At 67.3% G+C, this 27823-nt stretch overlaps 1 protein-coding gene across 1 annotated transcript; it reads left to right on the forward strand.

Annotated features, from left to right (window-relative positions):
- Window positions 1-5981: 5981 nt before the first annotated feature.
- UVSSA (UV stimulated scaffold protein A) lies at window positions 5982-26630 on the forward strand. Its single transcript, XM_054582205.1, has 13 exons — window positions 5982-6008; window positions 6681-6780; window positions 7917-8247; window positions 9123-9243; window positions 9888-10295; window positions 11154-11266; window positions 11345-11473; window positions 16778-16883; window positions 21418-21541; window positions 22533-22716; window positions 23067-23178; window positions 25025-25199; window positions 26524-26630. Exons 2-13 carry the CDS (start codon window positions 6683-6685, stop codon window positions 26615-26617), a joined length of 1995 nt encoding a protein of 664 aa, XP_054438180.1. The 5' UTR covers window positions 5982-6008; window positions 6681-6682; the 3' UTR covers window positions 26618-26630.
- The last annotated feature ends 1193 nt before the right edge of the window (window positions 26631-27823 follow it).

A 27823-nucleotide genomic window follows, 5' to 3' on the forward strand; every position in this document is an offset into this window, starting at 1 on the left:
GGGTTTTCTATTTCTCCTTCCTGTGTGAGGCAGAAGCTGCTGTGTGTTCCGACACCTCAGTGTCTGCCGTCCCGCCCGTTTGTGCGTCGTGCGGAGGGTTCGTGGTCACTCTTGGGGGCGTCTGGAGAATGTGTCGCCTGCTGGGTGGCACACCTGTCCAGGTGCTGGGCCACTGGCAGGGCCCTTCCCAGGCTCTGCTGGAATCAGGAGCGGAGCGCGGCCTCACCCTCCCGGAAGGCGGGGCCGGCCTCCTTGGAGCCAGGCTCCTACCAAGAGGTGGCCGGGCCGGGACTGGGCACCAGGTCACGCACCATCCGGCCCGCCCCATGGCACACCCTGGGGGCCCGGGGGGCTGCAGGGCCAGGCTGCACGGAGGCTCAGGTAGGGCTCCCCTGTCGGAGGGCCCATCCTCTGTGTCGGCCCCTAGGAGGTGCCCGGCCGTGACAAGTTCCTTTCGATTTGTATCCCTTCTGTTGCTGTGGCCAAAGGGCAGGCTCGGGCGCAGCCGGTGACCCTGTGCCTGGCCAGTGTGGGACGCTGGGGCTCCAGGGAAGCCGGCCCCGCACCTGGTGCCCAATCCTGACACACGCGGTGCTGCTCTTTATGTGTTCCTGCTAAAGCCACAGGTGGTCTCCACAGAGGGTGCTGGCCGCCCTCACCCCTCAAAGCTGGGCCAGGACCACGTCCCCGAGACCACAGCCTGTGGGTCCTCACAATCCTGTTTTGGGGGAGCAAAGTGTGGCAGGACCACCTGGGTGTTGCTGTGTGTGAATGGACTCATGCACGCACAGGCCCCGGTGGCTGGCCCACGCCATAGCGTCTTCGTCTGGGTGACGTGTGTGCCTGTGCAGCTGCCATCCAGGCTGGGCGGCGGGGCTGCTGTGCCCAGGCCTCTGATCGCCCTGCGAAGCCCTCCCCTCCGGCCTGCCTTTTGCTGCTTATCCCAGTCAGCAAATGCGTGCACAGGCCTGCAGCCCCCCAGGCCTGTCCAGCCCGAGGGGCCCAGGGCCTTCCCAGTCAGCGTCCCTGCAGGGATGGGTCCTCGTCACAGTGGCTCAACCGGGTCTCGAGCCTTGGGGACACGGAATGGCGTGTGGCTCCGGACGGGGGGCCTGGTAAGCTCGAGCCCGTCCTCTCCACGGCCGTGCGTGCCCGCCAGAGGCGAGCACAGCGGTCGCCCCGTCTGTTGCTGGTGGGCGTGGCTTACTCATCTGCAGGGGCGCTGGGCACAGCTGGCCGGAGCGGGGTGCCGGCTCCCCGCTGGGCGTGAGAGGCCGCCTGCGGCCCATCCCCACCGGCTGGGCACCCGCCTCGGCCACACAGCCTGTTGGCCGTCAGCTCACTGCGGTGCTCTCACTGGGGTGGAGACGCACACACTGAGACACAGACCTCAGACAAGCTGATGAGTTTTGATCAGTGTGGACGCGTGACCCCCAAGCCCAGCTGCAGCATTCCCAGACCCCAGAAAGTGCCACCGGGACTCCCCCAGACTGGCCACACGCCGGCCCCGCCAGCGATGATTGGTCCGAAGCTCCGTGCAGCTGGGCGGCGACGCGATTCACTCCGCAAGCCCTGCCCATCGGTCCCGCGTGTCCGGCCGTCCACGCCGCGCTGAGGAGCCACTGGCTCACAGTCAGCCACCCGTTCAGCCAGGTTCTTTGTGATGGACATTTGGTTGGTTCCCAAGTTTTGCCTGCGACGGACGTTGCCGCACGCCTCTGTGGATGTGCCTTCACTTCTCAGGTACCCCTGGAAGTGACATGACTGAGCCGGGGTGTCTCTGTGCGTTTAAGCTCACAAGGCCTGCGTTGTTCCAGGGCGGCGGCTGCACGGGAGGGTCCTGTGCTGCACCGTCCCGCCTGCGGAGCTGCTGCTCCCCTTCCTGCAGGTGTGCGTCGCGGACCTCTGTGTGCCCCCGACTGCTGAGGACACCCAGCTCCTTCCTGGGAGCTGACTGGGCCACTCATCTCTCTGCCCATTTTGTGCTGGATTACCAATTTTGTCTTGATTTGTGGGAGTCTTCAGATGTTCCGGATGCAGATCCGCTGTCAGATGTTTTCACACTCTGTGGACAGTTCATTTGATGGGCAGAAGTTTCATTTTAGTAAAGTTTATTTATTTTTTCTTTCATTTTTTAATGCCGTTCTGTGCTCTGAGAAGTGTGTGTCCACTGAGGGTCACAGCGACATTCTCTTATGTCTTCTAGGGTGGGGTGTCTAGCCCGTGGTCAGCATGTGGCCCAGGACAGCTAGGGATGCGGCTCAACACACAGTCATGAATTTACTTAGAACGTTATGAATTCTTTTTGTGATTACATGTTGCAGTGTATTTAACATGTGGCCCAAAACAACTCCTTCTTCCACCATGGCCCAGAGACGCCAAAAGGTTGGACACCTCTGTTCTAGGAGATCCAGGCCTAGCTTTAACGTTTGGGTCAGTGACCCACTGCAGGCTAACTGGTGTGTGGAGGGGGAAGCCCTCATTTGTTGAGAAGACTTCTTCCCCTTTGAAAAACGTGGCAGAATCCCAGCCATATCTCCTGGGTCTGCGCCTGGACGCTCTGTCCTGTGCCACCACCGAACACCAGACAACACTGAACTCTCCACGCCAACGACCCAGGCCTTCGGCCACTGGCTCTGAAGTCAGTTTTGAATGGGGTGTATGGGTTCCTTTTGTAATACTCACCTACTTTTTCAACATTGTGTTGGCTTTTCTAGTTCCCTTGCATTCCCACGTATATTTTAGAAAGCTTGTAAAAGTCTGTTTTGAAAACAGAAGCGCTGGGGGTTTGACTGGGGTTACAGTGAGCCAACAGATCGGGGAGGGGGGGCAGTTTGTTCAGGCAGCCAGCACAACGGAAGGTGTTTTCCCCAGTTCTGGAGGCCGGAAGTCCAAGTTCAAGGTGCCAACGGCTGGTTCCTGGTGAGGCCGGTCTTCCTGGGAGGCAGGGAGAATGGCATCTCTTCCTCGGACGCTCGTCCTACGGGATCAGGGCTCCACCCTCAGGACCTCATTCGACCTTGATTTCCTCCGGATGCAGGTCACATGGGGGCTGGGGGTCACAACAGCCCCTAACAAGAGACTTGAGCATCTTGAGGAGCCCTGACCGGCGCGGCGCCGTTGGCGGGGCGTCATCCTGCGAAGCAAAGGGTGGCCCGTTGATTCCTGGTCAGGGCATGAGCCTAGGTTGTGGGGCCCCGTTCCCGGTCGGGGCGCGTCCGAGAGGCGGCTGATGGACGTTTCTCTCCCTGTATTTCTCCCTCGTCCTCTCTGAAAAATAAATGGAAACACAAGAAACGGCTCTGAGTCCTCCTGTCCGTGAACGCAGAGTCTCTCCCTCTGCCTCAGACCTTTCGGTGCTGTCACCTGTGCTTCCGTTTTCAGGACTCGTATTTGCGCACGTTTTGTTCATCCCAAGTACCTCGTGGTTTTTAATGCTATAGCAAACATAATTTTTAACTTTACAATTTGTTCCCATGTGGCAACACGGAGAATGGATTTTGTACGTTGAGCTTACGCCCTGTGACTTTACAAAGCCCACTCCTTCCATCTAGTAGCTTCTTGGTAAATTTTAAAGTATTTTGGACCTACAGGCCTACTCTCCAGAGTCCCTGCCCTCGTCTACACCCTCTTCTCGTCCTTCCCCACTCCCCAGCCCCCAGCCGCTGAGCCCCAGCACGTGGTGCATGAGGGTGGCCGTGGACGCTGCCTGGTCTCCAGTGTCCGGTGCACAGTGTTCCAGCAGGTTTTCGGATCTGTGCTTCATCAGGTTGAGGACGTCCGCTTCTCGTTTCCTAAGTTACTGAGGACAGACGCCAAAGGTTGTCAAATGTGCTCCTTTTCACCTACAGAAATTTCCATGGTGATGATCCGGATATTCAGCCCTTGTGCTCGGAGGTAGCCCCACGCAGTGTGTTGCATTTGGCACATGCCCGGGTGAGCTAGAGATTTGCAGGTTTGACACACAGTGACGTCCCCTGACACGGGGCCTCTGCTGCTGCTTGCCCGATCGATCAGTCCAGGCAGGGGCACAGCAATTTTATAGGCCATTTCAAAGCACTGCTTTCAGGGGCCAGAGAGGCCTCATGTGCAGTGTGAAAGGTTCTGTGTTCTCCGAGGTGGGAGCCAGTACAGGGGCAAAGGGGTCACAGGATCTGACCTTCGGCTTGAGGGGCCACTCTAGTGGCTGCGAGAAGGGACTGGGGGTGCAAGGGCAGACGGGGACCCGCTGGGGGGTGGGGGCTGGGACCTGGGACCTGGCAGCAGCAGTGGGTGGCGGGAGGCGCTTCCATTGTGTTATGAGGGTGGGCTGTTGGGTGTCAGAGCGGACTGGACGTGGCGTAGAGGAAGAGGCCACAAGGAGAGAGGGACGTCTACCTGGCCGGTGGTGTGGCCACCGCTCTCACTGCAGATCAACCCACAGAGGACCCCGCGCCCACCAGCAGCCGCTCCCCCGACCCGTCCCCAGGCGCCCGCGTCCACGTCCGCGCCTGCAGGCTTGTCTTTCTGGACGTGCCATCCAAGTGCAGCCACAACATCTGGTCTTCTGTCGGGCTCCTTTCACTTACCGTGGCGTTTGAAGGCCGAAGGAAACACGTTTTGCTGTTCACCTGTTGGTGGACGTTTGGAGTTCCCACCGTTGGCCCCTCCAAGCCGTGCTGCTGTGGACGCACATGTCCACGCGTCTGTGTGGCCTCTGTCCTTGGCACTTTAGTCCCATTACGCCACAGCCCAGGAATCATCCAGTCTGCGGCTTGAGCACCCGGCGGAGAGGCAAAGCCTGCAGGGGTGTGGCTGAGGCAGGCGACAGGGCACACAGCCCACGGCCCAGCACAGAGCGCCAGGGGAGGGCCGAGAGGGGGCTCTGGGTCGGGGTGAGGAGTCCACTCTGTCCTGAGGACCCCCTGGGCCCCATAGGGATGGGTGCTGGGGCCTGGCTGTGAACTGTGTGAGCGGGGCCCTGAGTCCGCCTTTGGGCCGCTGGCCTGCAGCCCTAAGAGCAGGCTGGTGGCCAGGTTGGGCTGCCCGGGGACACCTGGTGCGCGCAGCCCAATGGGGCCGGATCCAGGTCTAGGCCTGGGGCTGTATCATCCGGACGCCGCGGGTCCCAGGCTGCACCCGGGGCAACACAAACTCAATGACGTGCACACCCCTCAGCCTCCCAGGAGGGGCGGGGGATCGGGGGGGCGTCCTGGGGAAAGACGAGCCCAGGGAGGGCCGGGGAAGGTGGCCCACCTGCAGGGAGGTGGCTCCCCAAGGAGCCGGTTACCCGAGGAAGCGTGGCCGGGCAGGGGTGCCTGTAATGACCACGCGGGCTCATACCCTTGGGGGCCGGTCGGGGACCGGACCATCCCTCTCCTCCTCCCCGCGGACTGCAGACCTTTCTCCCATCGGCCCCTTCCCACTTCCACGCCGAGTCCCACGGGGCCCGTCCCCGCCCCCAGGGGCAGCGCCGGCCCCATCCCGGCCCCTCCGGGCAGGGCGGGGCGGCGGCTCGGGCGCCGCCGGGAGAGACGCGCACCCGCTCCTACTCGGCCCGGTCAGCCGGTCGCAGGGACAGGCCCCGGGGACCGCGAGCCTCCTGCTGGCCGCAGACGGCACACCCGGCTGTACCCATCGGGCCGGAGCCGGCCAGCACCGCGCACGCGGTCCCTTTAAAGACTTGCCGCGCCCTCTCGCCTCCTTTTTCTCAAATATCGTCCACCCCGGACGCTCCACCCCGCCCCGCCCCCGCCGGGAGCGCGCCTGCGTACTCGCGCAGTCCTCTGCTCCGCTACCGCCTCCAGGGTCAGGACGAACCATTGGCTGCGAACGAGGGGGAACTAATAGCTGGCGGGCCCTCCGCCGGAAGGGGCGGGGATAAAGTGGGAGCAGCTTCGTCTGGCGGTAGGCCCCGCGCACGGCCCGAACCAGAGCGAGCCAATGACTGTAGCGGCCTGGGGCACGTGACAGGAGGCGGGCTCTCTTTGCCGTAAGAGGCGGGGCGAGGCGGACGGCCGGGTGGCGCGGTAGGTCCTGGGTGGCCGCAGTGCTGGGCGGGGTGGGGGTGGAGATGGGGGCCGAGCTGTGCCTTGGGGGTCGCGGGGGCGGTGCGCAGGGCCTGTCCCCGGGACTCCCCATCCTCCAGCTGCGCGCACCTGCCCTGCCAGCCCCTCCTTCCAACTCCCGCCCCGCCTCCGCTCCCGCGGCCCGCCGCGCCCTGCCAGACCCGCACCTGGCCACCAGGGGGCTCCCAGGCGCAAGTCCGGCCCCCTTAGGAAGTCCGCGGCCGGCGGCTCCCTCCGCCGCCCCCAGGGGCTGAGCGCCGTGCGTTCGGGCCGAGTGGTGCTGGCAAGGGAGGAGGCGGCACAGTCACGCTGCGGGGAAGCTCACGCAAGCGCAGACGTCGCACCCTCTCCTCCGGCGCACGGTGCCAAACGCAGCCTCTGCCGCGCCCACTTCGCGGTCAACCACGTCCCCTGCCGCACTGGTCCCAGTGCCCGCCCCCCGGAGCGGCTGTCGGCCCTGCCCGGCACGCGCCTTCAAGGGTTAGACCGGCGCGTCCAGGAGCCACCCGCAGGCGCCAGAGCACAGGGTCCCCAGCCTCGGTCCCCATCCGCAGCTCGGGAGCGATCAACAGTAGAACCGTGAGCTGCGAGGTCCGCGGGGGCCCCTGAGCGCCTCCGCCTGTGTGTTTTCAGACATGGACCAAAGGCTCTCCGAGTTGGTGGAGGACCTCACAACTTCGGGAGAGCCCCAGCTGAACCCTGAGAAAATGAAGGAGCTGAAGAAAATCTGCAAGTACGTCTTAAGCTTTAGTGTTGCGCGGCGCCGCTTGGGGGAGCGCAGGGCTTGCCCTGGGGCCGGCCTGCGTGTCACTCGTCTGCCTCGTCCGCCCTCCCTTCTGGCTGCCGCGCGGAAAGAGCCCCCGGAGCAGCACGCCCGTGGGCACGTTGCCCCTGCGCCGCGGTCCGCGGGTGCGGAGTGGTGTTGGGGGGCACACGTTAGGACTGTGGTTGGTTGTGTCCCTCTTCACACCCGTGTGGGTGACGAGCACATCCCTTCAGCGCACATGTATGACTTACACATGAACCCACGTCTCTCTTGATGTCGAAATATTCGACGGAGGAAGGTGAGACGTCACAGGTGGGCTGTGGCCTCTTGGGGCAGCAGGACCTGTGTGTCCATCCCGCCCTCCTCTCCCTCTGCAGATGGGTGAGCTGGGATCTGCTGAGAGCTGCTCAGGCCCTGGGGACACAGGTGTCCTCCTCCTCCGCCTGTGTTTGCAAAACAGGAGAGCTTAAGCGATTGCCTATGACACTTCAACTGAGAACTTTCAGCTCAGACCCCGTTTCCCGGCAGGCCCAGGAAGTCCCCAAACAGCAGGGGCCCCGGGGCCTGGGTGGCACTGGGTCCGAGCCGCAGCCACTGGGCTGGCAAAGCTGCCAGGGCTGTAAGTGGACGGGCAGGGCCACTGCGGCAGAGCGTGGTGGGCACCGACCCTGAAGCCGCGCCAGGTTGTCGTGTTGTGCAGGGTGACTTTTTCGACTTATTTCAATCATTTTAAAATGTAAAAACCATTTTTAAGAATAACCCTCACCTGAGAATGTTTCCTGATTTTAGAGAGAAGAAGAGAGGGGAGAGGGAGAGAGACCTCAGTTGCCAGTCCTATGGACCCTGGCCCGGGATCGAACCTGAGGCCTCTTGGTGCTCGGGGTGACGGTCCACCCACTGGCCGCTGGCTGAAGTCTGTGACAAACTCTCCTGGCCTGCGGGCTCCACAGAAGCAGGCAGGGCCTGGGTTTGGGGTAGCGAAGGGTTGAGTGAGGACTGGCCGAGGACGCACGTCCCGGCCCCTTGTGAACACCATCCCTGCGCGGCATCCCACCGCCCTGTCCTCAAGCGTCGGGTGCTTGCTGAGCACGGCTGCCCCCCAGGTCGTCGGAGGAGCAGCTGCGCCACGCCTACCACCTGCTGATGGCCCAGCTGAGCCAGGAGCACGCCGAGGTCCGCCTCTCTGCCTTCCAGGTCGTGGGCGAGCTCTTCAGCAGGTCTCACCTCTTCAGGGTGCTGGTCGTGTCCAACTTCCAGGAGTTTCTGGAGCTCACGCTCGGCACTGACCACAGGAAGCCCCTGCCACCCCCCCGGGAGGTGGCCCAGAGGCTGAAGCAGGCCGTCACCCGGGCTGTCCAGGGCTGGAATGAGAAGTTTGGCGCGGCCTATAAGAAGCTGGCCTTGGGCTACCACTTCCTGAAACACAGCCAACAGGTAGGCGGGGCCGCTGCGGCGCCATCTCTGTGGACAGGTGTCCCCGCCCCCTCGGCTGCCGGGCCCAGGCTGTGGATCAGATGCAGGCCTGAGGGTGCCCAGCGGGTGGGGGTCCGGCTCCTGAGTCGGGCGGGCAGCTCTGGGAGGGGGCTGGAGGCCCGTCCCGGCCTGGGTGGAGTGGAGCCGTGGCTCCCACGGGGGGGCAGGTGGAGCAAAAAATGGCCGTGGGGTCCGGCTTCACGGACACAGCCCCTCTCAGCGAGGAGCCCCCGCCCTCCGGGGGCCACCTTCCTGCTCTGTGGTCACCTGGGTCCCGGCCCCTGTGCTCACCCTGCGGGTGCTGCCCTTCCACCCTGCGTCCGGGGTCAGTGCCCCTGGTCCCGCCAGCAGCCTCCTCGCCTGCTGATCAGAGTGAGCGCCCGTCCCCCACGCAGGGCGGGGCTGGGGACACCCTGTCTCCCCTCGTCGGGAGGCACTGCTGGCAGTGCCCTCTCCAGGGACCGAGCGCACACTCCAGTGGCCTCCTTGTGCTTTCAGCGCCGACTAAAGACGCCCCCCGAGCCTGGCTGTGCGCCGCTGCCACCGTGTCTTCTCCTCAGCCCAAATTTGATTTTTGAAACAAACTTAAACGTACTTATTTTTAGAGAGAGGGGAAGGGAGGAAGAGAAGCACCGATCAGCCGCCTCTTGCAGGCCCCCCAGCAGGGACCAAACCCGAAACCTAAACGTGCCCTGACCGGGAATCAAGCCGGTGACCCTTCGCTTTGCGGGATGAGGCCCTGCCCACTGGGCTGCCCCGGACAGGGCCTCTTTGGCCCGTTTCGATTTTCTCCGTGTTTTCCTCAGTTGAGTCTCATTTCTGTCTCAACGTCTCAGGTGGATTTTCAGGACGTGAACGCCAGGACTCCGGCGGAGAGAAAGCGAGAGGAGGAGAAGCAGAGGCGCTTGGACAGGATCTACCGGGAACGGTCAGAGCAGGCGGCGCGGGAGATGGAGGGTGAGCCGCCGGGCCGGCAGAGGGCGGCAGGGGCAGGCCAGCCAGGCAGAGCCCCACCTGGTCCCAGGAGCCTCTCCTGGTTGGCAGCCGGGCCCTGCGCCCTGCACCCCTCGCCCCGCCGGCCGCCTTGGTGGCTGCGCGCCTGGGCGGGGGAGAGGAGACGCAAGTCCTGCAGTTGCTGTGGCCTGAGCTTCACCCTGTGTTTCCTGGCCTGACTCGCTCTGTGGGCCCCTCCCCCACATGCCAGCACTTGCTTTCTGGGAGCCCGGTGGGGGAATGGGCGTGGCCAAGCCCTGGGCAGGCGCTGGGCCTGAGGAGGGAGGGTCCCGTGGGGGGGGGCCCTTGCTGGCCACACCCTCGCATGCATCCTGCCCAGGGCAGCGCTTCCGTGTGGAGCTCACAGAGGCTCCAAGGAGGCCCCCAGGGTCCGCGGGATGGGGCGGACCAGCCCTGCCGCTGCGGCCAGGTCGTCCTTCCCGCGGTTACAAAGCCTCCACCGACCCTCCAGGCCAGGGCACTGGCTCTGCTGGGGGGCAGGGCGTCGGGGGTGGGCTGTGGGCAGCCTCCCTCAGACGGTGGGGCCCCTCGTTCTGGGCAGTGCTCTCCAGGGACGCGCTCAGCGAGCCACATCGCGGCCTTTGCAGAGATGTCGGAAGAAATCCGGGGCTGCCTTGTGGAGGTGGACAGCTGCTTCCGGCTGCTGCTGCCCTTTGACCTCAGGCCATGCCTGGGGGCCGCCTCTCCCGCCACGGCTTGCGGTGCGTCTGAGAAGGATGCCCCTCGCCCAGCCGGCGCCCCTGACCTTGGGGACGAGGAGCAGCCGTGCTGTAGCAAGTCCCTGCCTGCCTGCGCACGCCGTCCGGTAGCCGTCAGTGGGGAGGGACCGTGCTCTGCCTCCGCGGGGGCGCCCTCAGAGGATGAGGAAGACGAGGAAGAGGAGGAGGAGGAAGACGAGGATGAGGAGGAGGAGGAGGAGAGCGACCAGGAGGCCTTTGTGCGGTGCCACGGGCTGGGGTCCCACAAGTACACGCTGGATGTGGAGCTCTGCTCAGGTGATGTGGCCCCTGCGTCGCGCCGGCCCTGACCCCTGCCCTGGGGACCCTTGACGCCTCAGGCTTCTTGGGGCCGGGATGGGGGCAGGGACCCCGCGGGTTGAGCTGAGGCTGTGGGTCCCCAGGCCCTGCCCTGCAGCCCCTGCTGTGACCTGTAGGCGTGGCGGGCCTGAGGCTCCGGGTGCCCCAGGAGCTCCCAAAACGGCTGTGGGCTGCTGCCCAGTCCCCCAGGGTCACCAGGGGACGAATGACAGAGCTAAGACCACCAAGAGGGTCGCCGCCCAGGCCTGGCACCGCCTGCATCAGCCTGGGAGAAAGACGAGGAGTGGCAGCTCCTGGCCACGTTCGTGAAGATAAAGGGGGCAGCACTCAGAGCCTCTCCCCACACCGGGGCCCTGGGGTCCCGCCTCGAGGCTCCACTCCCTGGGCCCAGCTGCCCCCCGGGCGCTTGATGTCCCTGTTGGGTGTGGGTGGGGCTGGGCCCTGGGGGTATGTCCTCAGGAGGACCAGGGGGCTCCTAGTCACAGGAAGTCCTGGTGCCCCACCCCACCCAGCGCCCTGCGAGCCTCTGGTGGCGGGGGGGGGGGGGCAGCCAGGAGCAGGAGGGGTGCTGGGCCGGGGAGGCAGGGCACAGGCATGGCGGGTCCTGCCCTGAGAAGCCATGGAGGTCTCGGCTGGGTGTGCAGGGGGCGTCGGGGTGAGACAGAAACAGCCTTCGCTAAAGTCAGCAAGCGGCGCGTCTCCTTGGGCTTCAGGTTTGGGTTCCCAGGTGACCTGTGGCGGGATGGACGTGGGCAGAGCTGCGGCGACCTGCCCGGGGTCCCGGTCCCTCTGGTGACCCCGCGCACCCCTTTGCAGACAGCCTGAGGGTGCGGGCGGATGAGGACAACAGTGCTGTTATCCAGTCGGCCCAGGATGCACTGAAGCTCATCCGGAACAAGTTCCTGCCCGCCGCATGCCGCTGGGTCCAGGTGGGGCGCGGGCACTGCCGGGCGGGGCGGCCGGGGCGTGGGTGCCGGCCGGCCAGCTGACGGGCCCCTTGCCGGCAGCTGTTCACCCGCGCGGGGACGCACCACGGGCGCTTAGAGGCGGCCGTCGGCCTGAAGGCGGACCTGGAGTCGGCCCTGAGGAGGTCACGGGAGCTGGACATCGAGCCGGAGGGGCCGCACAGGACGGAGGTGCGTGCCGGGGCCCTCCTCTTCCTGCCTCGCTCAGACCTGGAGTGGCCCAGGCTGTCCCCAGAGATCCCTGGGTCCCTGGGGAGAGCTGCTGAGCAGTTGGGGCTTTCTCCACCTTGCGGGTGTGCAGCCCCTGGGTACCAGCAGGGGGCGACCTTGTCTTTCTCCTGGGAAACCCAGGCCCGGGCGGGAGATTCTCAGCAGGCTGTGCGGTGTGGGGAGCTTGGCGTGCCTGCTGGGGTGGCTGTGTGGCCGTGGGCTTGTGAGTTCTTCACGGAGGCCACGGTCAGCACCTGGGCCACCTCCGGGCTCGCGCAGGAGGTGATCTCTCCTCGGCAGAGGCTCGGTGCCGCCCCCAGGCTCGGCAGTGACTGCAGGGTCGGGGGCACGAAGGGCCCTGGCCTGGCTGTCCCGCGGGGGCCTCTCCAGGCCGCATGCAGCGGGGGCGGGCGGGCTTGCAGGTCGAGGGGGCGCCAGCCCGTCAGGGGGGCTGGGGGCCTGGCGAGGCAGGGACTGGCCACCGCCCGGGGGGCTACGGGGCGGGCGCCGTGTGCGTGTGCGCAGCGGGGGCCCCGGGGCTCACGGAGGCGGGAGCAGGCCGGGAGGCGTGTCTCTGCCTCTGGGCCCGGTGAGCGGAAGGGCGGCCGGCCGGGTGCTGTGAGGGCTGCAGGAGCGGGTTGAGGAGGCGCCGCCGTCCTGGGGGCGGCAGAGGGAGCGGCTGGGCCGCGGGCTGGCGGCAGCGCCCGCTGGGGGCCTGTTCCCAGAGCAGACGCGCCGTATCTGCTGCCCGCCCCCGCCCTGTGCGGTGGCCGCCAGCGGCCTGGTCCTTAGGAATTAGGGCCACGTTGCTCGTGGCCGGTTTTCCTGGGAAAGGCCCGGGGCCGACGCCGCAGCCTGGCCGCCCCCACTCGGCTCGGCCCGGGCGTGCGGGCAGCCAGCGGAGCCGGGCGCTGCCTCGGCGCGCGGCCTGAATGCCTGAGGGCCGCCCCCGGTGTGTGCGACTGAAACGGGCGCGTGTGCCCAGTTCTGCTGACCCCTGGCCCCAGGCCCGGGGGCGGCGGCTGCCCCCTGAAGGTCGGCGCCGCCGTCCCAGGACGGTGCCACCGGGAGCTCCCACAGGGCGGCGGCCGCCCTTTTTGATTTCCCGTTTCTCTGTGTGGAGCTGGTTCCTACGAACTGTTTTCCTTTTGATGTAGGCGTTTCTGTCCTTAAAAACGTCCGAGCCGGATTAACGGGTTTAACTGCTGGCCCCACGCGGTGGCTCGCCCACGCTCGGGGGGCGCCGCCAGGAGGGATCTGCCGGGGTCGGGGCGTTCGGCCCCTAGCCCCGCCCCGCCCCGCCCCCCCCCCCCCCCCGGCAGGGCCGTGCCCGCGGCGCCTGCGTCCCCGTACGCTGAGAGGCAGCCTGCGAAAACTCCCAAGTGCCTGCTGCTTAATTACGGAGCTAAGATCACCAATTATTTTGTGTTGTGTAATTAACAGAATAGTAATTTCTCACTAACAAGTAAGAAAAAAATAACTTCAAGCATCAGGCGACTTGAATTATCAGCAGTGGGTTTTTTCTTTCAAAGGTCGGCTTCCACATCCGGAGGGCAAAGGCCTCCACAGGGGCGCTGCCCTTGTCCTCGCCCCGCCCCAGCCCGCGCGGTTTCCCGAGCCTGTTGGCGCCACGGGGCCGGGCCGCGCCGCACCGCCCTGTGCAGGGCCGGGGGTGGGCCCTGCGGGCGAGAGGACAGCGCGGGAAGCGCAGGGCGATGAAGTGTCGCTGGCGTCAGGCCCTGGAGGCAGGGAACTAAATCAGCGACGGGGGGACCTTGGGCTCGGCAGGCTCAGTAAACAACCTTCCGGGCGACGCGGCCCCTCCATCACGCCGAAGGCCGAGCCGCGGCCTGGGGTCGGGGGGGCGAGAGCAGCAAGGGGTCTGCACGCCGCCCCCCGCCCCTGCAGCGCCCCCTGCCCTGCTGTGCCAGCACCTGGTCACCTGGCCTTCCCGGGGGCCCTGCGCTCCTGACGCCTCCATGGGCCCCCCCTCCCGCTGGGTCCCGAGGCCGCTCCCCTGGGGCTGTGCCTGGGCCCTGGGCCCTGGGCCCATGTGTCCTAGGTCTTCGCACTGGCTGCCTGACCCCCGGAGCTCTGGAGCCCAGCCTCACCCCAAAGATGCCCCTTGCACCCCCAGCGACGTGACAGGGCACCGGGCGGCTCCCGTGGCGGGGCCTGTCCGAAGCTCACGCCGGCGTCGGTCTTCCCGGCCAGGAAGGGAAGGGGCGGGACGGACAGCCTGCCAGGACCGGGCGCTGCCGCCGGCAGCAGGGGGCGCTCCACTGTGGCCCGAGCCAGCTTCGGGGTCCACGAGCTGGTGCCCAGCACCCGGGTCCTCCGCCCTCCGCAGGCGAGAGCGGTGCCTGAGATAGCGGTCTGGCTGGGCGGTTGGCAGGGCCTTCGGGGAGGGCATTAGCATATAAATAGCCGCCGGAGGACGGCCATCACAGCTGAGCACGTTTAATTTTTAGTTTATAAGATAGAATGGGGTTTTAAATGCATAGCCATCAAGCACCAGAGACAAATGCAGGTGGGAGCTCACTTGTCTGACGAGGCCTTACATCATTTTTTTTTTTAAAAGGGAAACACACATAAACTGAACAAAAGTGATTTCTTGGGTGAAAAGTAATTGAGATTGCGCAGCGAGTTAATTAGATCGTACAAAATTTATTTAACGGTCCCAGCTGTATCTCGGGCGCGCGCGGGGGGCGGCCGCTGCGGGGTGAGGCCGCGCTTCCGTCCTCAGATAATTAGTGACCTCGCTGCCCTACTGCTGTACGCTGATTGCGTTGTATATTTTAGCTGTTTTACTGCTTGTTTAATTACGATCGCCGAGGCTCATTTTTCTAAATCCTCTTAACTGTGGGCGAGAGTCAGTGCTTCGGGCCTCCCCGGCCTCGAGTGGGCTGGGCGTCGGGAGGCGTCGGCGCGGGGCGGCTCCCGCGGCCTCGCCTGCCCGGGCAGCGGGCGCACAGCCTGCCGTGGCCTCCTGTCCCTGGATGAGGGGGCCGGGCGGGGTCCCCGCACAGCAGGCAGGCTGCTCCCGGGGCTGCCAGGCCCCCTGCCAGGGCCTCCTGGGCCTGCAACCTCCTTCCTGGCGCCCTGGGGTGTCCTGGTTCTCAGCAGCCCCCCGCCCGGGCTCAGTGCGGGCCTCTGACCCGACCTGCGGCCTTGGATCTTGCAGGGAGGCTGCACTGCTGCCGCAACTGGCCCCCGGGAGGCCCACGGCCTCAGTGTCCCCGAGGCCGTGGGGGGACGGCCCGCCGGGCAGGCGGTGCTGCTCTGGTAGGAGCAGGCGCGTGGGGGGCCCGCGAGCAGGTCACGCCGGGGTCGCAGAACTGCCAGGGCGGCAGTGGCTTCCCAGGCCCTGCAGATCGGCTGCCACCCCCTGCCCGACATGCGGGCCGCGCGGGGTCTGCGTGCAGGTGCCCGTGCCCTGGCGCTGGGCGGCGGGGGCCTGGCCGCAGGGACGCGAAGGAGGGCTCTCCTCCCCGGCTCGGCGCTGGCCCTGCCTTTGCGGGGGACGTGGGTCCCTGCACTGACCTACGGACCCAGGGCCTGGGGCTGTGGGTTCAGTGACAGGAGGGCACACTTTTAATTGGGGAGGAAGGAGGTGTAATCCCTAATAGTTAGCTAAGCAGCTAAGTATTTTTTAGGAAATGAAAATTTAATAAAATCCCCAGTGAAATTCAGTGGTGGGAGCAATAAGCATAATATTTTATGAAAATGACCCCTATATTTAAAACCTGGCATCTATGTTATGCATTGTAGCACCCGGTCGGTCCACATCTACCTTTTAGAAAATTAAAACACATAAATTCTGTTTAGTGTTGGGTACGCGCCGCGCAGGCCGGGGCCGAGCCGCCCTAAACCTTGGGCCGCTTCCACCTTTCATAAATTCCTGGGCAGATTCGGTACAAAAATAATTTTCAGGTCCGTGGCTCATTGTTATTCAAACGTGATTGATTGTCGTCATTTGCTCAGCTCGGGAGTTAAGTGCCCCTGTCATTTCCAAAGAGTATAATTGGGACGTTTCACAGGTCAGCGGTGGAGACAGGCTTCCCTTTTGATCAGTGTTAGACTGATAACAAAAATTACAGTTCCGGTGATGAATGTCTCCACGCCTCCAGACGCAGGGCTGCGGGCCCTGCCCGAACAAAGTGCATTTGCATCTGATTATGCCTGCGGGGGGCGGGGGGGGGATCCCGCAGGTACCACCACAGGGGGCTTGGTGGGCAGGGCGGGGCCCGGCCGCCCTGTGGTCGGAGATGCTGTCAGGAAACTGCGTTGGGGGCCGCGTCTCCCTTTGCCTCCGACACCCTTGCTGGCTCCACCGGCGATGGTGTTCACCCGACAGGGTCTCCCTTCCAGCCCTCCCCCCCCACCCCCGCTGCCCCTGCCTGTGGGCTGCAGCTGGCGACGTCGCAAGCTGGGTGAGCCGCTCTCCTGGCCCGAGAAGGCTGGAAGCAACACACGGTGCCGGTTGGCAGGGGGCAGGGCCCTCTAGTGCCTCCCACGGTGGCCCTCTCGGGAAGCACAGGTCCCCGTGGGGGTCACTCCCCGGGGGGGGCAGAGGGAGGCTGAGCGGCTCTGAAGGGGTCTCCGAGCAGGGCCGGCCGCAGACGCCTGTTCCCGGGGTTTGTGGCCGCACCAGCCCACCCAGTGTGGAGGCCCGTCCTCCTGAGGCCCGTCGGCCCCACTGAGGGGCCCTGCTGCCCCCACCGAGCTGGGCGCTGCTTGGGGAGAGGGCGGCGGGCAGGATCCCCCTCCCCATGCCTGAGGTGCCCGCCTCCAGGGCACCATCAGCGACCCCACCACACTGACCCAGGCTGGGGAGGTGGCCTTGTCCAAGGGACACAATATTCCAGAAGTGCTGTGGTCACATCGGCACCCCCTGAGGTCCAAGTGGGGTGTGGTGCTCTGGAGCCCAGCTGAGCGGACCGAGCTGAGGCTGGGCCTGGAAGGAGGGGCTGCCGGGGACCTTGTCTCTCTGGCGCGAACCCTGCTCCGTGAGGCCATGGAGTGGTGCTGGCGCCACGCACGCAGGTCGCGGCTCTGGGTGGCGAGGCAGGCACAAGTCGGGCCTGGGGCTCGACACCGAGGGGGACGCGCGGAGCTGCTGGCTGTAGGGGCAAGGGGACCGGCTGGCGGCAGCCCGGTGTGCTCAGCCGGTGACGCCCGCGCCCCAGCCGGGGCCAGCCCCACGGCGCCCGGAGTCCCCGGCTTCTGCCCACAGCTTCCACACGGTCCGGGGTGTCTCCACAGATGGCGGCCCTGGGGGACGAGGACGAGGACGAGGACGACTTCGTGGAGGTCCCAGAGAAGGAGGGCTACGAGGCCTGCGTCCCCGACCACCTGTGGCCCCAGGGAGGTGAGTGGGGGGAGGGGTGCTGGGGGAGGGGCCGTGCAGACGGTGTGGGGGGGGGCCCAGCTGTGGCCGCAGGTGTGGGAGCAGCCGCTGGGCCCTGGGGTCGCCATGGCTACTGGCGAGGCGGGAGCCGCTGTCACCGAAATCCGCTGCGCTCCTGTGGTGACCGGCCCGCCTGAGGCCGCCCCAGTGGATTCCTGCCGTAGGGTCCGTGGGGGCCGCAGAGGGCCCCGTGCTGACCGCCCGCCGTGGCGCGGGGCAGCCCCGCCAGGGAAACGGAGGCCTTGGTCCCGGGCGTGTGCAGGGCGGGGCCGCTGCCCCCAAGCTATGCAGGGGGGCAGCCCCCACATTCTCCAGGCCTCTGCTCCCCGACGGCCGTGTTTGGGGGCAAGCTAGGCAGCGCCCTCCTTACCGTTGAGGGGGCCACAGACCCACGGCCTGGCCCCTGGGCACCTGTTAACTGCGTGACACCGAGCGACGCCGGGCTCAGGACGTGCGCAACTGCCTGCGTCAGGCCTTCCCAGCCTGGAGGAGGTTACTCTCCGGACGCCCTGCACGGCCACACCTGCTCCCGGGGCGCATGGGCTCCTCGTGTCCGGAGGCGGTGCCAGGGCAAGGCCTGCGCTGCTGGGGCGCAGGGCGCGGGGCGGGTGTGGACGGAGTGCCAGCGAGTCGGAGGGCTTACGACGGGACACCCGAGTGTGAGGACAGGACCCATGGGGCGCCACACCGGATTGGCAGCCAGGCCTCACGTCCCGCCTCGTGTCTTGTCCGTGCTGTGCTGTGTGACCGACCCCTCCCTGGTGGTCGCTGTCCTCTCAGGCCCCAGCCAAGGCAGGCACAAGCAGGCCTCCCTCGGGCCGCTGGGCCATGCCCGCTGCCGATCCGAACCTGACCTCCTGCGGGAGGCCTCGCCCCCACCCTCGAGGCCCCAGGGAGGGGCTCGAACCACTGCCAGGCGCACTGACCGCCGCCTGCGCCGGAGGGCCCGCCTGCGCGCCCCCTCTTCCCCTGCCCTGGCGCGCCCCGTGCAGAGGCCCTGGCGCTGGGCTCTGGCTGGGCTGCGGCTCCCGGCGTCACCCGCCGTCCTCCCTCAGGCGGCGGTGCCCAGCGTGACGCCTGGCTGTGGACGCTCCGCGAGGGCCGCGGGGACCCCGTGGCTCTGGTGGCAGCCGCTGCCCTCGTCTCTGGGCGGCTCACGGCACCGTGTCTGTGAGCAGAGGCGAGGGTAGCTGACGGCGGGGCCGGGTGCTGGTCATCGACCGGGCGGGGGTCCTGTTCCGGTGGCGCGTGCTCCCCCGCCGCTGCCTCTCTTGGCGCTCCGGCTGATCGCGGGGGGCGGGGGCGCGCCGCGGCCCGTCTCCCTCTCCGGCTGCGGGCGCTGCGGGCGCTGCGGGCGGCGGGTCCTGTGGGCCTCTCTCCCGCACGCACGCACGCACGCACGCACGCACGCACGCTGGGGCCACGCACGCTGGGGCCGCGGGCCCTGCCCCGGAAGCGGCGCGCTCCCTCCCCTCTGACGGTTCACTGAGGGGCTTTTATCTTCCCCTCAATCCAGGCGTCTGTCAGGGCGCAGTCTCTTTCTCAAATTTACATTTTAATTACAAGGCCGGCTCTGTGAGGTAAAATCAATAGTGTCAGGCGGAGGCCGGCTCTGCTCGCCGCCCCAGCCTCTGCGTTTCCGCGATCGATGGTCCCGCCCTGTCTGCCCGGACGCTCCGGGCACGTCGCTGCCACGTGGTCACCTTAAGCAGGAAAGGAGCCTGGGTGTCGCTGTGATCCGCCCGGGGGTGGGTGCGCGCCAAGACCCGTGCTGGGTGCGACGCTGTGCCGCGCGGGCCGCGCCCTCCCTGAGAGGCGCGCCCGCCCCCCGTTTACCCTTGGAGCGGGCGTCGGCGAGACCGATTTCCGACCACTGCGCAGGGGGCGGCGCGCGCTCTGTGCCCCGCGTGGCCACCTTGCCCTAACACGCTCCCCCACCTTTTTAATGGTTTAAAGCAACAAATCAATGAAAAATATATTTCATTCGTGTAACTGCGGAATTCTCGTGTCGATCCCCGGCTGTGACTGTGTCCATCCAAACACCGATGCTCCCTGACCGGCCTCTCCCTGCCGTGCGCTTGTGAGGGCGGCCGCACGTCCCGCCGGCGCGGCGTCCGAGGCCTGAGTGGGCGTCTGTGCGCTTGTCAGCAGGGCCGGGGACGCTGCGTGGGTGGCCGAGCCGAGCCCGGGCCCCAGCCTCTTGTCCAGAGCTCCCCGGGGCTCACAGCCATGCCCTCAGGTGGCCAGAGGTGGGTCCGGTCACCTCCGGGCGGCTCTGTCCTGTGTCCCCTCCTTTCAGCACGCGCCCCGAGACATGGGAGTAAACCCCAGGCGCACGTGGCCGAGTGCAGGGCTCCTGGGCCGGGTGCCCCTCCGGCCCCGGTGGAAGGCTCGCCGCCACGTGCGCCGCTCACCCTGCAGAAGCCCCAACGGCTGGAGCAGGGGGCGTGGCGGCGGGCAGAGCCCCGAATCCGCCCAGTCCCTGACCCCAGTCCGCGACCCTGCCCATCTGTCAGGCCGGCCCTGCTGCAGGCGACCCTCCGGGCGGCCCCCTGCTCGCCCCGCGGCCCCTCTCCTTCCGCAGGAAGCCCCGCCCCCTGCGCCAGTCCCCGCGGGACTTCTCTCCGCCGGGCCAGCGGCCGGCGTGGCGTTGCCAGGAGCCTGCGGGGTAGGGGGCGGGGGGGGGGGCGGAGCTGTGCCGTCCGCCCCCGTCTGCGTCCCGGGGAGCACCGCGGAGGGTGCGCGTGTGCCTGCAAGTTCCCGCGTCTGCGCCCACCGAGCACCCTCGGCCCCGCCCCTGTGGCCCGAGGACGCAGCCTGGGCAGGCAGGGCCTTCAGCGGCTGCCGTTCCCTGTCCTGGTCGCTGGTCAGCCTGCGCATCCTCGGCAGGGGTTTCCACGCTCAGAGCGCGCAGTGCCCCCTCCGGTCAGCACCGAGGCCAGGGCGGCGCCCACTCTGTCCAGGCTGCCCCCAGAGGGCCAGCGCCCGGGACAGGCTCGTGGCCTCTCCTCGTTCGTGCCTCTCCCCTAAAATCGTTCTCTCTCACGTGGGCTCTGAGCCCAGCTCTTCGGGTTCCTGTTCGCAGAGCCAAGCCCTTCACTGCCACCCGCTGTGAGCGGTCTCTTTCGCACAACAAAGTTTAAATGCTTTTAAACTAATTAAGCTCTTTTAATTAGTTTTCGTCCCTTTAATTACTTGTCACCGTATTTCAGGTTGGTCAGTGGTTGGTTAGTTGGTTTCCACACTTCTTTTGATTTGCTCTTTTTTTTTTTTTTCCTATTTCTCTTATCTGCTAGGATAATTTTTCTTCTTGTTTTAAAAATGGTCAGTCATTAGAATGGAAGAATGAAAACTCTTGTGACGGCCCCTGGTTATTAAAAGATCCCCACTCGGGAGGCTTGTCCCGAGGGCACCCAGCCACGTCCCGTGAAGAACTCAGACAGTTATTGCAGGTACTCGGCATGGGAGACACTGTCCACAGGGGAACGATGCCTTGAGGCATCAGTGTCCCCCTGCGAGTCCCCTTCAGAGCAGGCGCCTTGGGGCCTCACTCAGTTCTCCCAGTCGCTGTCGGCTGCGCCCAGTCCCTGATTTCAATGAGATTTCTTGAATCTCATTAACCATCTGAAATTTCTTCGCCTTCAGAGGTGATTTGAGTTTTGGAAGAAGCTGGAAGTCGCAGGGCACCAAATTGGGGCTGTAGCGGGGCTGAGTCACCTGGGTGACTTGCTGTTCTCCAAAAACCTTAGCAGGAGACGTGATGCGTGAATGGGCGCGTTTTCACGGTGAAGCTGCCGATCACCAGCTGCCCACGGCTGTGGCCTCTGAATCACCCGAACAGTTCCCGCCGAGGAATGTTCAGGCCTAACGCTAAATCGGATGCAGATTTGTCGCCCTCCTCGCTCGCTCATTTTGAATGCAGCAGCCGCACAGTGCACGTGCTCGCTCAGTGGCGTCTTCCGCCCCCCCTGACGAGTGCAGTGAAGTCGCCGTTGTTCACACATGCACCTGCTGGTCCACCATCCTTGGCTGCCAGGTTATATCGATGTCACGCAAGCCGTTCTCCTTGTATTAACTGGCTGGACTTTCTCTGGACAGATCTTGTGTATTTGCCGTCCACTGTTGGCTTCCATAGTTTATCAGCATCCGCACGTCCCGTACGCGAGCCGGTGGCCTGGGTCCGGGGCGACCTGAGCGCGGGTGGCCAGTGGGACTGGGAGAGCAGTGACTGGCTGTGGTGCCGGGGCCACTGCCCTCATCTGTCCCGGGGCCTGGGGTGGACCCTGGCCTGCGGGGGGCTCTGGCCGCGTGCGGAGGCGCTGCGGGCGAGGTGCCGGCATCGTGGCCTCGGCTGGCTGGGGGGCAGGCTGCCGCGGCCGCGGGCTGTCAGGGTGCGGTGCATCCTCACCCCTCGGCCGCCACCGTCCCTCCCCTTGGGGTTCAGAGCGCAGTGCCCCCAGGGCCTGGTGACCAGGAGGAGGCGCGTGTGTTTCAGGGCTGGAGAAGGACCCTGCCGCACAGGGCTGGCCGGCGAGGACGAGGACGAGGACGGATGAGGAGGCGAGCAACCCCACCTCTGTGGCCGCCCAGCTGCCCCCGGCCCCCTGCCCGAGCCCCAGGTGACTCCGGGTCCCCCGCCCCTGCCTGGAGCACGGCCTGCCTCCCCAGGCTCCCACGGCCGCTGGCCCCTTGCGGCCCCAGGTGTGCAGCCCTGCCGGCTGAGCGCCTGCCGGCACCCGTGCCCCGGGGGACGAGCGGGAGCAGGCAGGGGAGGGCCCGAGGCCCCAGGGTTTGGGGGGCGCGTCGGGGCAGCCGGGCCACCTTCTCGTGCCACTCCCTGGGGACCGTGGCGCTTGGCTCCCCACGGGGCCTCAGTGCTGCCCTGGGGCCCCACCGGGTGGAGGAGTCACGGGTCCCATGTGCTGACCCCCAGTGTGGCCGAAGGGGAGGGTGAGGCGGCGGCCGCAGGCGGCCTCGGTGCGTGTGGTCAGAGCATCCTGCCCTGTCCCTGCGACCCCTGCAGGGCACCCGCTGCGCCCGCCCTGCCCTCTGGGGTGGACCTGTGCAACCGGGGCCGAGAGCCGCCGGCGGTCGGGAAGGCCACCGAGTGAGTGTAGGCGCGTCGGGCTGGCGTGGGCACCGCCCTGCTCCCCGCCTGCCACCCGGCTCTGCCGCGCGGCCGGGCACCTCGGGCTCCACCTGAGCCGCTGCTGCTCCCCGCGGAGGCGTCCGGGTCGTCCTCCCGGGTGGTCGGGTGCCAGGGCCCAGGGCGCCTCCCCGCCCTCAGGCTCACTCAGCCCCCATCACCGCCATCCTTGTCACAGCCGCCCTCAGACCTGGGCGGGCTGGGCCAGGGGCTCTGCCGGGAATTTCCAGAAAACCGCTCCCCCCCCGCCCCGTGCCCGTGTGCCGGCCTGCGCGCTCTGGTGCCACAGACCGGGGGACGCGGCCCTCAAGGGCCCGGCCAGGCCAACGAGGCCCCGTGCGGTCCCCGCCTGGCGCCCCTCACCTTACTTCGCACGGCCTGTGACGCTCAGACCCGGCGGGACCTACCCCTGGCTGCCCCCCGGGGCGGCCCGCGTCGGCCCTGACGGCTTGGCTCTGTTGCAGCGTTGAGTCCCAGCACCACTTCTGGAAGCCGAGCAAGGCAGAGGAAGAGGTGGCCAGCGCCGAGGTCTCTGAGGGGCTGCGCAGCCGCCACATCACCTTTGCAGGGCGGTTCGAGCCGGTGCAGCACCGGTGCCGCGCCCCTAAGCCCAACGGCCAGCTCTGCGAGCGCCAGGACCGGCTGAAGGTGCGGGGGCTGCGGGGAGGCTGCGGGCGTGGCGGGGGGCGAGGCCTGGGCATCGGAGGGCGGGCTGGGCCCCAGGCCGCAGTGCGGGGCCGGTGCCCCCCGCATGAGCTTGTCCTGGCGGCAGCCGACCTTTGGCTCCTGGGCTGCGCCTCGGCAGGGCCCTCCCGGCTTCCCCTCCCTGCGTGCTCTGTGCTGGGCGGGGAAGGGGGGCCGCTTCGGCCACACGACTCAGGCACCAGGAGGCCCTCCCCTCGGCTCTCCGAGGGCAGCACTCCAGTGCCCTTCCTCTGGGGGGGGCGACGTGCGAGGGGCAGAGATACGACGGTGACAGCCACTCCACTGTGCCACAGTGCCCGTTCCACGGCAAGATTGTCCCCAGGGACGACACGGGACGTCCCCTCTGCCCGGAGGACAGGGCCCGGGAGCAGAGGCAGCAGCTGCAGAAGCAGGCCGAGCGCCCAGGTAGGCGGGGGGCCGGCAAGGGCGGGCCCGTGGGTCTGTCCGAGTGCCTGCTGCTCCCACAGGGCCGCCTGCAGGGTCTCACGGGTGCTCCTGACGGGGCTGTGGGCCCGGCCGCCGCCAGAGCCTGCCTGTCACCGCGGGCGAGCTGGGGTCCTGGGCTCTGAGCCGTGTTCTTAGGCAGACGAAGAACCCGAGGCAGGGAAACTGCCTGCCGAGCCTGTGCCCCTCGGAGGAGGCCCCGGCCCTGCCGTCTGGGCTCGGGCCCTCGCCGCGCCCCCTGCAGAGCCAGTGTGCGCAGTGCATGGGCAGGCACCTGTGTGCATGTTTTCTGTGCACGAGCTGCGGGTGTGTGTGTGACACATGTGGCGAGCGTGGGCCTGGGCGGAGGGCGGGAGGCTACGGGCTCCCGAGCCTCGGGCGGCGCCGCGGGGCCTGCAGACGGCTCCCGGGGCTCCCGCCAGCCGGGGCTCCCTGTTGCCTGGCGCGTGGGCCGGTTTCAGGTTGGGTGGGCGCCGGGCTGCAGCCTCAGCCCCGGGTGGGCGCCGGGCCGGCCGCGGCCTCCCCTGCTGCTGCGGCCTCGGCAGCAAATTAAGCGCCTCTTTCCCGTGTCAGCCCTGGAGACTATCTGGTTCCCGGCCCGCGGTGACTTGTTAACAACAGGTATGGCTGCGGCCGCGGGCCGGCGCTGGCCAGTCAGATGTGAAATAGCATCTCTTCACTAACGACAGTATCGATCCCGCCTCCCTCGCACACGGGGCAATTTTCTTTCCCCGGCGCTCACCCCGGCGACAATGCGCGGAGCTGCAGGGCCCTCCGCGCAGGAAGGCCGCGCGCCCAGCACCTATTGATTTTCTTCAAAGGCTTTTAAATTGCTCCTTCATTTTACTGAGATGCTCATTCCATCCCGGGCGGGCGCCGCGTCTTCCCGTTGTGTTTAAACAATCGCTCCATTCACTGGGCTCCTAAACTGTGACGCCTTCTTATTACGGGGAGATAAACTGTTTAGACAGTTTTCCTTAATCTTGGATTAATCGGCTCTGTATCTGAGCTGTGCAGCCCCGTTCTCTTCACTTGAAAAGATCAGCGTGGTGAGGCCTCGCCACCTGTCTCGGGCGCGCGGCCTCTCCCCGCGCGGCCGGCCCTGCTCTTCGCCCCCGGGGCTCCCGTGTGCATGGCGGGCGCCCAGCGCCCTCCTGTCCGCTGGGGTCTCCGTGGGCTGGGGTGGCCTCCTACGCCAACCAGGCTGGGCTGAGGCTCTGTCTCAGGGGCCCCCGGGCCCCCCAGAGCAGATCAGCCTCCGCGGGGACCTGGCGGGAAGCAGCGCTGAGCCCGGCGCAGGGGGGCCAGGACCTTGGCCTCTGACCCCAACGCTGCCCCTGCCCCGGGCCGGAGTCCCTTAGACAGAGTCCTCGTCAGCCCTGCGCGTGAAAACAGGCGCAGCCTGCAGCTGGTGACGGCATTCCCCCAGGCCCCGTGGCCTGGCCGTGGGGGCCGCGGCAGGAGGGGCAGGGCCTCCTGGGTGAGCCGACACCCTCGCTGCTGCAACTTGCGCCCCCACCCCGTGGACCTATCCGAAGGAAGCCCCGCCCACCCGGACCCCGCCCTGCCGGGCACACACGTGGGCAGCAGCTGGGTCGGGAGGCCGCGGTCGGGGGCCTGGTGGCGCCCAGTCCAGCCCGGAGGCCAGGACGCGGCCTGGGGACGTCCCGTCCCGGCCTGTGCGGGCCGCGTCCTGGGGGGCGGCGGCGTCACGGGGGCCGAACACGCGGACCGTGTCAGGAGGGTTGGGCGGGAGGCACCGTGGGTGGCGCCCGGTGTTTTCTGAAGCCTCGGGGTCCCTCCGCAGACTGGCAGGATCCCGAGTTCCTGAGAGACGTGGAGGTGGCCACAGGGGTGGACCTTGGCTCGTCCAGGGCCGGCGGGAGAGGCAAAGGCAAGAGGAGGCGGCACCCCGGCCTAAGCGACCTGAAGCGGCAGGCCGACACCGCCCGCGCGCGCCTCGCCAGGAAGGTCTTCGCCAAGTAAGAGCCCTCCGCCGGGCCCAGGACCTGGGGCTGCGGGAGGGGCGCCAGCCGAGCTCCCCGGTATCCCGAGGCCTCCGGGGCACCCCTGCGGCACGTTGCTCCCTGTGGCCGCTCGTCCAGGCAGCCGGACGGGTGTCCCCGTCGGCGGAGGGGGACAGCAGGCCCTCGGGGCCGGGGCCCCCGTGGGGACGGATGCCGGCAGGCTCCTGTCCTCGCCCGGCTGACCTGGAGGGGCCGGGCACGGGCCTGGCTGGGCCCTCAGGGGCAGGTCCGAGGGTGTCCCCATGGCGCCTGCAGGGAGGCCAGTTACCTCCCAGGCCGGCAGGGCGGGTCACGGCTCAGGGCTCAGCCCCGCAGAGCTCTGCCGGTGCCGCTGGGGCGGTGGGCCTCCTCCGCGTGCCGCTCGCACAGCCGGCGCTGGGGGCAGCGCCCGGGGTGTCTCCCGGCCCAGCTGGACCCGCCCATGGCCGTGGTCAGCGTGAGCTCCAGCCACGTTCAAGGCACCGCCAGGAAGCCCTGAGGGCGCTTGCTCAGGCAGCCGCAGGAGGCCGGGTCCGCGCGAGACGGCACAGGTCCGTCCGGCCGGCCTCTCCCCGGGCCCTGGCATGGTGTGCTAGGCAGAGGCAGCAGCTTCTGGTGCCCACGGGGAGCCCCACGGCTTCTCTCTGCCGACCGGGCCTGTCCCCCGGTGTCCTGAGGACTCTGGGTCCCTGGCCCTGGGCACGAGGCCCGTTTCCTGCACATCAGCCCTGGCTGACGGGTGCCCTGGACCCCGAGCCTGGGAGGCGTCCTCCCTGTGTTCTCCTCTGTGTGGCCTGGAGCTGTCCCTGGGGAGGGCCGGGGGACCGAGCAGCATCCAACAGGAACGGCCTTGTCGCCTTGGTGGCTCCTTTCTGGCCACCAGCTCTGCTGAGACCGGACACAGCAGCCCAGCAGCCGGGCCGGGCACGGACGCCCGGGGCCGCCGCCTCCGTCTTTTTGCTGCGTGTTCTTGAGCGTGTCCTGTGACCCTGGACGTAGGGCACCGTGTGTCGCCGCAGAGCTGGGCAGAGTCTGAGTCACGTGTCCTAACGGCAGCACTGTGCCCCGCCCCCCACTGGGCCGGCGGGGCCCGTGGGCAGGGCAGCCTGGCCCCGGCAAGGCCATCCCTGGGGTCCGGGCTGCCCACTGCGGTTCCCGGCCAGGTCTGAGCGGCATCACTGCCCAGCCGGGAGCCTGAGGGGGCCCGAGGGCAGCAGCTGCCCTAGGGCCAACACCCCCGCCGGCTGGGCTCCGGGTCCCAGAGCCTCCCTGGTCACACCCTGCTCCGCTCTTCCCACAGGGCGGCCGTGCGGCGGGTGAGCACAGCCCTGGACCAGATGGACCAGAGGAGGCACAGGAAGTTCGCCAATCAGTTCAACTACGCGCTGAGCTAGAGGCCGGGCCTGCCGGGTGTGGGTCCCGCCCGTCGGCCCCTCTGTCCCCTCTGCCGGGCACCGGGGGGACAGCACCTGTGGCCCTGGGCAGCTCCAGCCACATGGTGCCCGTGCACGTTCTGACCAAAGTGCCTGCAGGAAAGGACGCACCCGGGCCGTGGGGGCCGCCGCCGCCGCCGGGGTCCCAGGCCCGGCCTGCCTGAGGGGTCCCCGGAGCGCAGGGGCGGCCCTGGGCAGCGTGTCCCACCAGGGCGGGCGGCAGAGCCCCTGTGCTCTGGGGGGAGGCTCCGTCAGCAGAAGGTGCCGCACTCGACGCTCAGGATGGGCCTGTGGCCGCAGCCCAACTCTCCCAGCCTCTGGGGCGGCCGCTCGGGGGCCCTAGGAAAACCCTCACTCTTGCGTAGATGCTCTTTCAGCAGAAACACTGGGGGACGTGAACGTCGCGTTTCGTTTCGTGGGAAGCGTCGCGTGTCCCACGCACCCGCCCAGGGGCCGCCCCTTCTGTGTTTAGGACGCGGCTTTGCGAGCGGCGACTCGCCGGCCGGCCGTTCCCTGGCTCAGGCACGTGCCCGGTGCTGGCTCCACCCACGTCCCCGCGGCCATAGCCGCAGCGCTGTGCGGCTGCGCCCCGTCCCCATCCGAACCCCCGGCGGGCCCTGCACTGTCCCTGGGCCCCCCCGCCCCGCGCTCGCTGACCGGCCGTCCCTGCCTCCCCACTGCTGCATCCCCGCCGGCCGAGGTGCTGCGACCTCGCTGTGGGTCCGATCTGCGTTTTCTAATGACTAATGATGCTGAGCATCTTTCTTTTTTCATCCTCACCTGAGAACAGATCTATTGATTTTAGAGAGAGGAAAGGGGAGAGAGAAACATCAGCAAGCTGTCTCGTGTGCGCCCTGACCAGGACCGGAACCCCCAGCCCTGTGGTGCTAGGGACGCCGCTCGAGCCCACGGAGCCCGCGGCCCAGGGCGTGTGCCTCCCGGCCACCTGCACGCCCCCTTTGGAGACAGACTGTTCAGACCTCCCGTCCGTTTTCAGTCGGGCCCTGGGTTGTCAGGGTTCTTGGCGTGTTCTGAGTAGTGGACCCCCCGGCCTGCGGGTGTCTCCCCGTGCTGTCCTCTCGCCTTCCCGAGTCTTGAATCCCAACAGCGGTCAGTTTCGATGGCACCTGACACACCCAGTTTTGCTGCTGCTACTTCTGCGTCGGT

The sequence above is a fragment of the Pteronotus mesoamericanus genome, unplaced genomic scaffold, assembly GCF_021234165.1.
Source record: "Pteronotus mesoamericanus isolate MK-2021 breed Mesoamerican mustached bat unplaced genomic scaffold, CSHL_Meso_final contig_68, whole genome shotgun sequence".
Lineage (NCBI taxonomy): Eukaryota > Metazoa > Chordata > Mammalia > Chiroptera > Mormoopidae > Pteronotus > Pteronotus mesoamericanus.